Source organism: Urocitellus parryii, chromosome 7 (genome assembly GCF_045843805.1).
Source record: "Urocitellus parryii isolate mUroPar1 chromosome 7, mUroPar1.hap1, whole genome shotgun sequence".
Classification (NCBI taxonomy): domain Eukaryota; kingdom Metazoa; phylum Chordata; class Mammalia; order Rodentia; family Sciuridae; genus Urocitellus; species Urocitellus parryii.
This window is the reverse complement of record NC_135537.1, coordinates 182,404,733-182,418,928: the sequence shown is the minus strand read 5'-3', so window position 1 is coordinate 182,418,928 and position 14,196 is coordinate 182,404,733. Positions and strand designations below refer to the sequence as shown.

Genomic DNA, 14,196 nt, shown 5'->3' with positions numbered 1-14,196 from the left:
ACATCAAACAAAAAAAAACTTTGAAGTTTTTGTTTGATAATTCCATCACCTGGGTCATCTGAGTTGGGTCTGTTGATCATACTTTTTTAATATTTATTTTTCAGTTTTCGGTGGACACAACATCTTTATTTTATTTTTTTGTGGTGCTGAGGATGGAACCCAGCGCCCCCGCATGCCAGGAGAGCCCGTTACTGCTTGAGCCACATCCCCAGCCCGGTTGATCATCTTTTCCTTTGGAAATGAGTCACATTTTCATGATTCTTTGTACGTCAAGTAATTTGGGGTTGTAAATTGGACATTTTGAGAATCCGTTATGTCATTCTCTCCAGAGAATTTCTCCAGAAAATGTTGGGTTTTGTTTTCACAGCGGGTCAGCCTGGTTAGTTCAGACCACAACGTCTACTACCTTCAGTGGCTCATGGTTCCAGTCCAGGTGTCATTTGTAAAGCTTCTCTCAACCTGTGCCTCCCAGGTGTAACAAAGCTGTCTTTAAGCTAAAGGACAGGCATGTAGATCAGCGGGGAGAACTGAGAGTCTGGGAATGAACTGATATTTGTGACCCACTGATTTTTGACAGGGATGCCAAAGTAGCTTAATGGGGAGAGAACTGAGTTTTAAACAAGTGGCCAGGACAGTGGGCCACTGCCCAGAGCAACACAAGGCCCACCAACTGCACACCATACACAGAACTCACTCGGTTGACCACGGACCTAACAGAAAGAAATAAGACCATGAAACTCTTGAAAGGAAATCAGGCACAAATCTTATGACAGTGACTTATGCAAGGTTTCTTAACTATCACACCAAAAGCAAAAGCAACAAGAAAAAAAAGATTTCCTTGGCTTCCCCCAAATTGAAACATTTTTTTTTTTTAGAGAGAGAGAGAGAGAGAGAGAGAAGAGAGAGAGAGAGAAGAGAGAATTTTTTAATCTCGGTGGACACAACATCTTTGTTGGTATGTGGTGCTGAGGATCGAACCCGGGGCCCCACGCATGCCAGGCGAGCGCGCTACCGCTTGAGCCACATCCCCATCACCCAAATTGAAACATTTTGAACTCAAGACACCATCAGAAACGCAAAAAGGCAGCCCACGCGATGGGCGAGCATATTTGGAATTCTTAGAACTCAAAGAACAGGCAACTCACCCAGTTTAAAAAGGGCAAAGAGTCTGCATAGACACGTCTCCAAGAAGACTCCAGAGGGCCACAGCACATGAAAAGGGGTCACCCTCACTGGCCATCAGAAAGGTGCACATCTGTGCCGCGTGGCACACCAATCCACACCCGCTGGAATGGTGGACAGGCACCAGCTTGGTGAGGGGTGCAGCAGCCGCAGCCTCATTCCTGCTGGCAGGGCGGGGACAGGGGCAGCCCCTGTGCTGGTGAGAAGACAGACCTCCCCAGCAGCCCCGCGCTGTGTACCCCAAACGCATGCTCTGATGCCTACTTCGGCACAATTCACACCAACAAAAATGGCACCCACCCAAACGGCTGCTGCACGGATGAAGGAGTGAACAGGGAGTGCTCCACCTGTAAGCGGAAATCATTCCGCCACCAGACAGAAGCCGCACCCTGCGACAACGCGGGTGAACCTGTGCCACGTGCACAGCCAGCCTCACGGCAGACATGCCATTCCACCACAGCAAGCCCACAGTGGGGCTCCACGGCGACAGGCCAGCAGCTGCTCAGGGCTGGGAGAGGGACAGGACCTGGCCAGGGGTGACAGTTAAAGAGCACAGGGCTCGGAGGCTGCTGTCCACACCTTTTCCACGGGCCAACCCACGTACAGTGTGGCGTGCTTCTCCACCGAGCTCCAGCCGCAGAGCACCAGCCTCCAGTGGGCCTCCCCCGAGGTCACTTCACACCTGCCCCTCCAGCCCTGCCAGAAGCCAGCCAGCCCCTGCACAGGCGTGTGGAAGGCTGCCCCTGGGATGCCTAGGGTGGCAGGTGTGGCAGCACACCTGGGGGACCCTCAAAGGCCCAGCATGAGGTCACATCCTCCAGGGGGGTCTGGACACCAGGGACAGCTCAGGGTTATCTTAAGTCCTCAGGGTTGTCCCAATCCCTGAGGTCCTGGGACCACAGCCCCTCCCTTGCCCACCTGGCAGGCCCACTCAGACCTGAAGAGCGCTAAGCAAGGGTGTGCCTGGTTGCAGCTGTCCCCTGGGAGAGGAGGGGAGGGGCTGGCAACCCCCCCCTTGTCGCCACCATGACGCCCGCCCTTGCCACCTTGTCCTTCCTGTCGGAGGCTCCCCAGGTTCTGTGGGGGCATCAAGTGCCCTCCACCATGCCCACCTGAGACTGGGGACAGGGGTCCCCTCCTTCCAGAGGCATCTCTGAGGGATGGAGGGTGGTGGGGCTGTAGGCTTCCTGCTCAGCTGCTGCAGGCTGTGCTAACTCCCAGGCCCGTTGCAGGGCTGAGCCTTCCAGCAAGGTCCAGGTCAGAGTGGGACAGGTGCCCAGGCCCAGCCTCAGGGCAGCACAGGTTGAAGTGGTGAGGTGGCTACAGCCAGGGCAGCCAAAGCAACCACCCACAGAGTGCTGGGTGTGAGCCACAGCAGTCCAGGAACCCAGGCTTCCGGAGGAGACACACCTGGGCCCACCACGCCCAGGGCGGCTCTGGTCGAAACTAGCAAAACCTGGAAATAGCTCAACAAACAAGGTTCATCCACGATGGAATGTTACCCAGTGTGGAAAAAGGACTCTTGGGTGCCTCGCAAAGGCTCTGTGAAGTGACAGGTCCAAGCACTTCCAAGGTAGGGGCCCAACTTAAAATAAATGAGCCTGGGGGCGGGAAGAGTGGAGACGCCACCCTGGATCTCACACACCAACAGCTGAGGCTGCATGGATGGCGGGCTGCCCCTCACCTCTCCTACCCTAGGCTGCCCGCAGGAGCTTTGGGAAACACTTGGGCAACCTCCCCGCTGCCCCAGCCTGTGCCCTGAAGTTAGGTATCCCCCAACTCCCTTGAATTCACCACCCTGCACTCCCCTGCCCTCCACACCCACCCAGCAATGGGCACCGCCACGTGGTGGCCCGCTCCCAGCAAGCAACCATCAGTCCTGTCCTCCTCTCCAAGTCCCCACTCACTCCACAGGGCCAGTCCTGCCACAGGCTTTGCACCTGATCTTGCTCATGACTGTTTTGGGTCCTGTGTCCCACACTAAAAGGAACTCGGGTCGAGCTCTGGATGTCACTGGGCTCCCGCGGCTGGCCCCACGCAGGCAGGGAGCTGCAAGCCAGGCCACGCCAAGGCCAGAGGGCAGGAATCAGCTTAAGGTCATTCTGGGCTGCCAGCTCTTGAGGTTAAAGGGCAAACTCAAAAGATTAATGCTTGAGGCTTAACCTACTGGGCAGTACAAGGGGATGTGGCTCCTGACCTCTTCTCAGTTGCCCCACCTGGCTTGGGTCAGAGAGCTGCATGCTTGGGGCTGCGCGGAGCCTGGCCCACAGAATGCTGCAGGGACCTGGCCTCCCTTAGAGATGCCCACTGGCTAGAGAGTCCAGGGTCCTTGAGGAGGCCAACAGGCAGGAGGGGCCACCCTCCTGCCCGCAGGAGCTTTGGGAAACACACGGGCAACCTCCCCACTGGTGAGCTGTGCTCGAGGCGAGGCCTGGGAGTCAGAGCAGCCTTGTCGCTCCCTGGACCTGCTGCAGCAGAGGGCCGGGGTCATGGGCCTGGACAGGCCTCATCCAGGATACCACCTTCAGGACCACCACGTGCTCCCATGGCAGGAGCTGGCGGGCAGCCTCAGGCAGAGGCTTCTGCAAGTCCCCCTCCTGGCGGACATGCACACTTCAGTAGGCAGGGCTTGGCTGCCACCAAGCCTGTGCTCAGTGCTATCTGACTCTGGAGAAGCTGAGACCTGGCAACATGGACCAGTGTCATTCAGGGTGTGGAGGCCATCCAAGGAAGGGGACCTGCCCACATTTCCCTGGGTCTCAGGCTCCCCAACTGGGCTTTGTGACCCCCAACCATCTGCCCTCACTCCCGAGGACGCATCTCAGGCCTGAAGCAGGGCAGCCCAGATATCTGGCCACCAGCCACCAGCCCTGGGAGCCTCACAAAACCACCAGAGTAACAGCACACACTCAGCAGGCCGTGTGGCCAAACTGCCCCCCACCTTGAGGAGGGCAACTGCCCAGAGGTGACCATGGGGGCCCAGGCCACACAGAGCCCCTATGTCCTCCTGGGTACCCAGGGCCCAGACCTTGGCTTTGCCCAGTTGTGCTGGTCAGGGATGCCTCAGTTACGGTCAAGGGCAGGAGCCATATTCCAACCTACTTGCACAGCGGGGGCTAGGCTGGTTCCCCCAGAGCCGGCCATGCTAAGATGCTGACCACACCAAGTCCACGAGGCAGCAGGCCAGGAAGGGGCCAACTTTAATATGGGGGCAACCTGTTTGGGGTTAATGAGAAAGCTCCCTATTCCTGGTGGCCCCTGCTCTTGTGCTGTTCATGGGCCAGTGAGACCCCGGCCAGGCTGTCTGATGGCGAAACAGGGGCCTTGCATGAGCAGTGGCTTCAGGCTGAGCCTGCTGTCCCGGCAGCTGGTGGTTGGGGCCGTCCAGGATAGCCACGGGCACATGGAGCACGCCTCGGCTGCTACGGCGAGTCTCACCATCCCCTTCAGGATGTCTTTTCTCAGCAAGGCAGAGCCACTGTGTGGGGGCACGGCTGGGGCTCCGGGAGTCAATCTAGCAGCGACAGCCCCCCGGCCCAACTCTCCCAGAGGCTAGAAGCTTGCCTAGGGTGTCAGGTAGAGGTGCCAAGAGGTTCTGGGGTGTCTGCCCCTACCCAGCAAGGAAGCTGAGGCATGTCGGGGCCCGCTGGCCGATGCTCTCCACCAGCTCATGGGACAGCAAACAGCAAGAAGGGCAGGAGGGGCTGAGGCCTGGGGCTGCTTTCCCACAGGCACCAGGGCTGCTGAACAGCACCAGGGGCGGGTGGCAGGCCTGGGCCTCTGCCACCATGGAACCACCCCGTCAGAAGCCGGGCCTGGCCAAGGGTCTGCATGTCGCTGTTTAATCCAGAATGAGAGCAGAACAGCAGTGTCACTGTGCAATCAGACTGAACCGTGAAGGGACACCCAGGAGCCGTCCCAGCACGTGAGCCTGAGTGCTGCTGTTCCGCCCGACAGCACCTTCCGTGCTGGCCAGCCCGGCCACGCCAGCCGGCCTCCTGGGAGCCCTCCGGGGCTGCCACACACCCAAGCTGCGTGGGTTTATCCTTGTAGAATCCCGCGAGTCCTGTGAGGGGCTGAGCTACGAGGCTGCCACCAGGTCTGCGGGCCTGGCTCTGACCTTGACAGGGTCTTTTTCTGTGAAAGAAACAGACACATCTGTGATATGGAAAAGACCACGGCAGATGCTTCCAGAAGACGAAGTCAGAGGCCACTAGAGAAGGCCACTATGAGAAGGTGTGCCCAGCCAGGGGAGGCAAGGTACAAACAGGAAGCCAGTGGGCCCACACAGGACAGGGGAGCATGGCCCCCAGACCAGCTCCAGTGAGGGGCAGGGCCCCTGGAGCCACAGAGGATCAGGAAACAGGAAGACCAGGACAAGAGAGTCAGGCCTGCTGGGGTCTCTGAGAACCTGGGACAGATGCCACCACAGGGGAGCCACCCTCAGCTGCACAAACACCCCGGCAGGGCCTGCACCCCGGCAAGGCCTGCGTGGCTGACGAGCCTCTTCCCAATTCTAGCATCTGGACGTGGCTGCAACTGGGCCTGGCTCTCCGCCCCAGCTCCCCCGCAGCCAGCCATAGCTGCAGGCTGGCCGGCCCACTGCACTGGGAACACTGGCCAAGGGAGCATTGTGTTGTTCCCTCCTAGAATGCGCCGTCCTGCATCCCAACAAGCTCAGAAGGATGAGGCAGGGAGGTACCTGGGAGTGTTTTAGGAAGGGGCTCCGAAGGAACCTCTGGTAGCTCTATTTGTTCCTGTAAAAAGCAGAGGGTAAGGCTGTAAGGCAAGCGGTCTCCGAGGAAAGAAAACAAGTACTTAACTAGCTACTGCAGTCGGATTTAAGCAGGACAAGAGCCCTCCTGTTCAGACCCGAGTCTGCACCCCCCAGCTCCAGGCATCTCTGGAGATTCAAACCACCCCAGGTAGGGACACAGCCACTATAGCAGTGGCTTCTACGATGATCCTGGGGTCCTGTGGAGCACAGTGGCCAACTCTTGGGCTGTCCCTAGAGGCCCCAATTCCCAAGGCTAGGCCATGCCAGGACCATGGGTGTGATATGGAAAAGATATGGACACCCAGGCTGTGCTGGTGTCCACAGGTCCAGAGAACGACAGTGGCGTGACTGCTGGGAGGTGTCAAGGAGCCGTCACCCCAGGGCAGTCTGTGGGGGAGGCCACCTCCCAAGCTGAGGCCTCTTTACCTTGGGGCCTGTTTTCCTATGCAGTTCACCAGGCTCTCAGGCCCCAGTGGACAGGAGGTCATGGACCCTGGAGGGCTGGGGCAGCAGGCAGCTCTTGGGGCACAGGGAAGCCCTGGCACACTGAGGCAGGGGCCCACAGAGATGGCGCACTCTGCACAGACGTTTGGCAGAGGAGGATGCGATTGCAGAACAGACCCCCCTGAGCCCAACCTGCACAGCAGCCCAGACACAGGCAAGGGGAGAGACCCACATCACGGCTGGGAGGCCTGGCATCTACCCTATCCACACACAGGTCACTGCCTGTGCCAGTCCTGGGGGTCAGCCCTGGAGACCACTCATCCATGCCGTCTCTTCAAGCTGCTGCTTGAGTTATGGAGAAAGGCCTCTGTTTGGCACAGACCCGAGTCACTTTAGGAAGGAAAAGCAGGTGCAAAACCAGGACCCTGCACTCAAAGACAGCTGCATATGCCACAGGTAGAGGCCTACTGCATCCTGTCACCCAGTAAGTGGGGTCTTACTGCTTAGGCAACCATGCCTGACCCTGGGTCTCATCACCCAGCCACTGTGCCCAGCCCTGGGGTCCTGTACCTGAGTGATTGCATTCAGTTCCTCCAAGATGGCATCTTCATCCTCCTGGGTGAAGCTTCCTGCTAACAGCTCATCTATTTGCTGCACAAGAAGGAATAGCAGTTAGGTCTGTTAGGTTGGGGCCCAGGGACAGGAGACAGCCTGTGGCTCCAGGCCTCCCCTGGACAGCAGCAGCTGTCATGTGAAGAAGGGCGGTTTGCCCCCAACGTCCTCCAAGCTGGCAACAGCACTGGGCAGCAGGTGGGGGAGGCCTCGGTACCAAGCAACACCTACCCGCTGGTACTCCACGGCCTCCTGGGTCTCGTCCAGGATCCTCTCCACTTCCTCTATGGACATCACCTGGAGGTCACGAGGTTTGGAAGCGTGTCAGTGAGGCAGACGACAGCCCCTTCATCAGGGGCCACGCCTTGGTGCTCTGCCCCTGCTTAAGTGAAACCAGGCGAGGGGGCACCTGACCAGTCTGCTGGCCAGTCTGCGGAGGCAGGGCCCTGGCCTGGGCTGCCAGAGCTGTCAGACCTGACTTCAGAGGCCTTGGGCTGCAGGGCCTAGACCCCCTTCCCCCGAGCCTGCCCTGGCATCATTTTCTAGGTGGGTGATTTGATTGCCAGGGTGAGTTCAAAATGGCGTCTCTGCTTAGCTGGCATACGTACCACCAGTACCACACTCAGCCAAGCGGCACTCAGGAGCTCAGCTCTCCCACAGCCCACCTGCTGGCCCACTCATCTGAGCAAGAGGGAGGAGGCCCACGCTGGGCTTCCTGAGGCGAAGAGGGAGCTTGCTGCCCCTAGGGAACCTTCGAGGTTACTCATCACACTGCTCTTTACCCTAGCCAGACCTCTGGTCACTAGTACCCACAGACCCAGCCCACACAGCACTGTGAAGCACCCTCCTTGGTCCTTTTGGCCCCGAGTGCCTGTGCCAGCCACTGATGGTGCCCCTGGCCCAGCCCAGGTGCTGGGCAGGAAGCCCTGCTGGCTCTACTGGACCCCCTCCTCCATGCCTCGCCCAGCAAGGACCTACCTGGTGCATCTTGTTCAGACACTCATTCCCCACCTGCAGCCCCTCCAGCACCTTCATCTCGATCTGGGTGAACTCGATGCTCTGGACCTGAAAAGAACCAGCCCCAGAAGGTCAGTAGCCTGCCTGTACTCCTGACCCAGGGGCAGGGTTCAGGGCAACAGCATGCTAACCAGGGGCTTCTGGACATTAGGACAACTTCTGCACTCCCCCTTCCTGTCCCCTCCCATGGCCCATTGGAGACAGAGGACAGAGAAGGTGCCAGGAGACATGTGAAGGACGTCTGAGTACTCAATCGGTGGCTCAGGCTACCCAGAGTGGAACCATGCTGCTTGGGCCATGCACACTACCAGGGGTGGCTCAGCCCCAACCCTGAGCACGCGTAGTGCCCCTAGGACCATGTGGCTCCGGGCAGGGGTCCTGCATGCCTACCATGGTCTCCAGGCTGCTGATCTGGCTCTCTGTCCTGTCCAGGAGCTGCTCCCGGTATCGCTTCTTCTTGAGCAGCAGCTTGGCACGTCTGCAAGGGAAGCCGGGGTGAGGGCTGTGGCCCTAGCTGGTCCTGCCCACCATCTGCAGGCCACCTCCCCTCCCCACCCACTCACTCCTTCCGGCCATCTCGCAGGAGCTGCCGGGCCAGGGCCCGCTCCCGCTCCAGCTGCTGCGAGACCCTCTTCTGGTACTGCCTCAGCTTGTCCCGCTGCTGCTTCAGTTGCTGCAAGAGAAAGTGGTCTGGTATCGGGCAGCCCACACGACTGGGCCCGGGGCCAGGCTGCCTAGCTCTGCCCATGCTGGCCGGGGGCTCACAAAGGAGCTCTCAGATGTAGGCCACCCTCTAAAACAGCGACCTCTGTGGGGCAGGACTATCTCCCAGGGATGTGTGGCAACACACCCAGAGCACTTCCAATTTCTTGATGTGGGGTGCTGCTGGCATCTGCTACCTCCCATGTCCACTGTACCAAGGAGAACCTCACTCTAGTCACCACAGCCTGGCCCAGGACACAGGAGGATGGGCTGTGAGCAGTAAGTGTGCTCAGGGCCAGGCTGGGAAGCAGCCACCAGTCAGTCCCTGGAAGGTTCACATACAACAAGGAGCAGGCGGCTGAGGGCACCTGAGCCCACAGCACTCACAGCCCAGCAGAGGCTTGGGACGTCCCTCTTGCCTCTTAGTGTGTGCTTAGCTTCCCCCTTTCACTTCTGTCCATGTGAATGGAATACAAGCTGCCAGCAGGCGATGTGCCCATCAACTAAACTCCTTTCCACCTTGGCTGCCCAGAGGCACAGGCACTGCCCCCTGGTCTCTCTTCCCTCCTGAGGTCATTTCCTAAGATGAAATGGTGCTGTGATGAGCAGCGTCAGGGTAGTTCGCACACTCAGGACCCGGCCTGCAGGATGGTTCCTGCTAGTGAACCCAGTCAGGGAGATGCTCGCCTTTAGGCTCAGGGAGTAATCGGGGTATACACTGCCTCCCTCCCGGTGCTCGCCAAGGGCCGGCCCTGCAGGGCCAGGAGGGAAGGCGCCCACTGTGCAGCCCCCACGACCCCAGCCTGCCCGCCCTGCGCCTGCAAGGCCTTCCTGGCCACCACCCACAGCCCGCAGGGGAGACACGGCCTCAGAGAGAGTGGAGGAGCCCACAGAAGGCAGGCTGGCTGAGGGCAGGCAGAGGGCAGGGGCAGCACTGTGCTCTGGGACAAGGAGCACCTCGGACCGCGAGGGGCGGGCAGGTCTGAACCACTCTGAACCGGTGAGGGTTCTGCTTGGAGAGCGAAGGGAGGGTTCTGCTTGGAGGGCGGCGGGGCGGCGGGGCGGCGGGGCTGAGCTCAGTTAGTGACCGGCTGCTGCCGGCGCTGCGGATGCCCCGGGGTCCAGAAGCCGGGTCGGAGCCGCCTGGCCCCGACCGGGTTTCCACGGTACAAACAGAGCCCACTTCGAGGCAGACTTAGAGGGGAGCGTCCGAAAGCCAGCGGCCACGTCTGGGCGCCTTCTGGAGGCGGACTTCGGTTCGGAAACAGGTCGCTGTGGCTGCGCGTCCCTCCCCGGGGCCCGCGGGTCCCTCCCCGTCCCCGACTCCGCTCCGCTGGAGAGCTGGGCACTCGGCCGCGGCCCAGCCCTCCCGCCGCGACTCACCAGGATGGCTCTGTCCTGCTCGGTGACCCGGCTCTGCTTCTTGCGGCCGAACAGATTGCCCATGGTGGCCCCGCGCCCGCAGCCCGGCCGAGCCGCCGCCGCCCTGCGGCCACCGTACCCGGCGCCTACGGCGGCCGCGCAGGGCCCCGCTCCACGGAACGCGCCCGCGCCTGCGCGTCCCACCCCGTCCCATCGGGTCCGCCGCAGGGCCGGAGGTCGCGCTCGCGCGCCGCCTGCTGGACGCGGTGAGGGGCCGGCCAACGCAGGCCCAGCGGCCTCGGTAGTGTGCTCGGGACCGAAGAACCTCCTACTTAGAGGGACCTGCGGGTCCACTTAACGCAGACTCCCCGCGGCATCACTGCCCGGCGAGCTCTGAGCGCTAGAAGCTGCACTTGGTGATGTCCATTTGACGTGCTGGATCTGAAAGTGTTTGTCCAAGCGCTGCGCAGCAGCCGCGCCCCTGCTATTTGGTCTGGCCGCTCTTTTGCCCCCCTACTGGGTTCTCGCTGTACTCAGACACAGTGGCGTGGCCAGTCCCAACTTCTTGGTGGACTCTGGCTGTGTCCCTGGCCGAAGGCTTCCTCCCTTCGGGGACAGAAGCATTCCCGGGGGTAAGGGACAGCTGCTGCTGGGAATATTGCACCCTGTTACATTTGCACTAAGCCCAGGGATTCTCTAAAACCATCTGACCTCTCGCCTCCACCCCACAGGTTAGTTAAATGGGGTTGTGATAGACACCTGCCCCAGGGTGTGGCACTAATCTCCGAGGCACCTCCCCCTGCGTGGCATTGCCCATTGCCCATTGCCGGGGTAGGTGTACTTCCCCAGAGGAAATATGGGGACTGTGCTCGTGGTGGAGCTTAGTCCAGATAGCACTGAGAACTGGGCACCAGCTACTGCAAGGATCTGTGGGCTCCCTGGCCCCATTAAGAGTCAAACTTGAGTTAAGACCACACCTCATCTGATGGGGTACACCCCTCTCTGATGGGGGCATCTGTGTCCCCTGGAATGAGCAACCATTTAAAGGCAGCGTCTTGTGATTCCAGAGCTGCATGCCCACCTCCTTCCTCTGGGTCACAGTACTCTCCTATACTGGTCCCTCTGGGGGAGGCCTGAAGACCAGCTGGTCTTACCTGCAGCAATGCTTTCTGGGTTCTCTCCAGATCCTGAGCTCCAGGTTTGTGACTTATGTCTGGAAACAGGGTAGAGGCCGAGTCAAATCCCTTGTGGTGACTTAAGTCAGGTTTTGGCCACCAGGCCTAGACTGTCTCTGTGCACAGAGTGAGCAGTGTTCTAGGGGACTGCCCACTTCTTTTGCTCCCAGGGACCCTCTTGAGTAGCTGGGGTTCCTACAGGCCAGGACACTGAGTACCAGGCTGGCTGCCTGCTACAGGGCTTGCCCCCCTCAGCTTCAGCAGCTCTGGGTCACATCATCCCTGTGACATCCAGAGCCCATCTCAAGAATGGCACCCCATCCCCATGGTGAGCTTGGCAGCAGGCCCAGAACTGATCGAGAGGCCTCCTGTCACTTGTGCGGTCCCAGGTGGTGTCAGCCACATGCAAAGGTTGTGTCTTCGACCTGTCTAGTTGGGGTGTAGGTGTGCAGGTCACACTGGATGGACCCAGTTCAACAGTCGTCTCTCTGTGGACCTCTGTACTCTGGTCCTCACAATGCCAGGGACACTCCAGCATCTCACACTCACCCACTGAGTCCCCTGTTGAGTCCGAATTTCAGTCAATCCAAAAAACAAGCTGTGGTGGGCTCCAAGGGCGGGTCTAGGGGCTGGATGCACTGATGGGCAGTGGGCACACCTGCCTCAGGAATCCAGCCCCATCTGGGCTCTGTCTCAGCCTCCTGTCTCACACCCTGGAATCCACTTCCACACATAACTAACTCCCCAGGTCTCTGCCAACATAGATTTGAAAATCTTTGAATTCTTGTAGTCTGTAAACCGGGGTTTGGCAACTGCACCCTGTAAGCCAGGTCTGGCCTGGAGCCTACTTTGTTTTGTACAGCCTGTGAGCTAAAAATGGTTCACATTGGAAAGGGTTGAGAAACACACACACCCTGCCACCACCAAGACAGAGGAAGGAGGAAGAGGAGGAGGATAGGAAGTGGACAGAGATCCGTGTGTTGTGCAGAGCCTTAGATGTAGACTGTTTGGTCCTTACAGAAAAAGAACCCCAGCCCTGCTCGGAGTGGTTTCCTACAGTGTCCCAGGGGCCCTGCTCGGAGTGGTTTCCTGCAGTGTCCCAGGTGGCCCTGCTCTGAGGGTTCACTGCAGGCTGTGGAGCTCCTTGAGGAAGATGGGAACCCCTGGAGGACTTGCAAATGTGGGATGCCAGTCCCTTGGGCCACTGCTACTAGGGCCACGGGAGAGGCTGTGAGTGGCCTGGGAGACTCAGGAGGTCAGCCTTCGTAGAGATTCAGCACTGCCCTTTGAGTTCAGGGTCATCTTTCTATCAAGGCCCCAACTTTGAAGCCAGGAAGCTGGCGAGGGTGTGAGTGGTGCACGCCTAAGGTGTGGAGCCACAGTGGCATCTGCCCAGGGGGAATGGTCATCCCTGCTGCCTGGGGCAAGGGTGGAGGAAACGGTGACTCCCATAGGCCCAGGCCAGTGGCAGGCATTTCCACTGTCAAGGTCAGCAGTGCAGTGCAGTCTAGCCCCAGGTCAAGTCCAAAGCAAGGCCCATTCCACCTCGGAAGACCTGCATCCTGGAACCAGCCCTGGGACCAGACTTCTGTTTTGTGCGGTCCCGGTCAGCTGGCAGAAGCCACAGTGGTCATGTGAACAGAGTGGGAGGGGAAGACCTCTAACCAGAAAAGGACTTGAACTATTAAAAGGGCACATGAGAACCCGAAGAAGACAGGGATAGCAAACCGGGACAGAGAAGAGGGGGGGGGAACAGGCCCCGGGGGAACAATCCGTCCAGGACAGGGCAGACCCTGCTGGAGGGCCCTGCAGCCTGCCGTGGGAAGGGAACTGCCAAGGGTGAGAACCAGGGTCACCTGTGGGGAGACCACCAGTGGGCCCCAGAACCCAGAGCGAGTGCGATGGCCAGGAACTCCGCCAGGCAGCTGAGAGCGCGACTGCATTTCCACCGTCTGCCGTACACAGTGCTGTACCCGGCCAGATGCAAGAAGCAGCCACAGGTGGCAGAGCAGGTTGCCAAAGAGCAGGGCCAGGAGGGAGCCGGGCGGTAGAGCAGGTGCCCATGGTTGAGGCTGGGCCCATCCCCCGCACCCCAGACACAACAGAAAGGGAAGCCCCTGCCCCCGCTGGGCAGACCCAAAGCCCTTGTGGCCTGGCCCATCGCCCGCTCATGCCCAGCCCTGGCCTCTCAGCCTCTGCTATTCCAGGTCCCTCCACCAATCCCTGGCCTGAAGGCTCCTCACCAGCAAGCCCACGAAATCCAGGGCAGGTATGGGATCCACAAATCGAGCTGGCCAGGTGGCTCTGGTGTGGCTCCCGGCGTCCACCTCTGCACTATTCTCCAGCTGGAATCGGCAAAGCCTTGATATCTGTGGGGGTGGCAGATGGCCACCCATCTCCCTGATGCACCTGGGTCTCCCTCAAGTTAAGTGGAGGAGAGGAGGGGTGGCGGCTCCCACTTGAGGTATGGTCAGCAAGTGAGGGCAGCTGCCCAGACAGGGCACTGCTGCTTCTGCTGCTGGGAAGGCTTAGTGGGACCACGGGGGGAGGGTTCGAGGTGGACACTCAGTCTCTGCAGCCAGCCTTTCCCACTGTGCTCTGACTCCAACAGGAGCCATCCCGAGGCAGAGAGTTCGATGTACCTGTAACCCTGCCACCTGGGGGAAGCCTGGGGGAGGGTCTTCAGCTGCAAGGGTCCTGCCACGAGGAACTTGGTTTTCTTTTCTAGCAGCCCCAGGTTTCCCGATCTTCTCACTCTCCTTGACCCGAGGATTTAAAGCCCTCTCCGTGTCATTCCTGAACTCCGGTCTTTCCAGTGCCCGCGGGAGCCAGCACCCACCTGCAGTCCTCACAGTCCTGCTTCCTCAGTGATGTTGCTTTGAGCTGCTTCTGGATCTCCCAAACGTGGCGTTCCAGAACCGGTTC

The 14,196-nt window shown here is 59.7% G+C and overlaps 1 protein-coding gene across 1 annotated transcript; it reads right to left on the bottom strand.

Moving 5' to 3' along the window:
• Nucleotides 1-4,365: 4,365 nt before the first annotated feature.
• On the bottom strand, nucleotides 4,366-10,250 carry Chmp6 (charged multivesicular body protein 6). Its single transcript, XM_026410801.2, has 8 exons — nucleotides 10,118-10,250; nucleotides 8,596-8,705; nucleotides 8,423-8,510; nucleotides 7,994-8,080; nucleotides 7,247-7,312; nucleotides 6,974-7,054; nucleotides 5,885-5,939; nucleotides 4,366-5,319 (listed from the first exon to the last, which is right to left on the bottom strand). Exons 1-8 carry the CDS (start codon nucleotides 10,178-10,180, stop codon nucleotides 5,264-5,266), a joined length of 606 nt encoding a protein of 201 aa, XP_026266586.1. The 5' UTR covers nucleotides 10,181-10,250; the 3' UTR covers nucleotides 4,366-5,263.
• Between the last annotated feature and the right edge of the window lie 3,946 nt (nucleotides 10,251-14,196).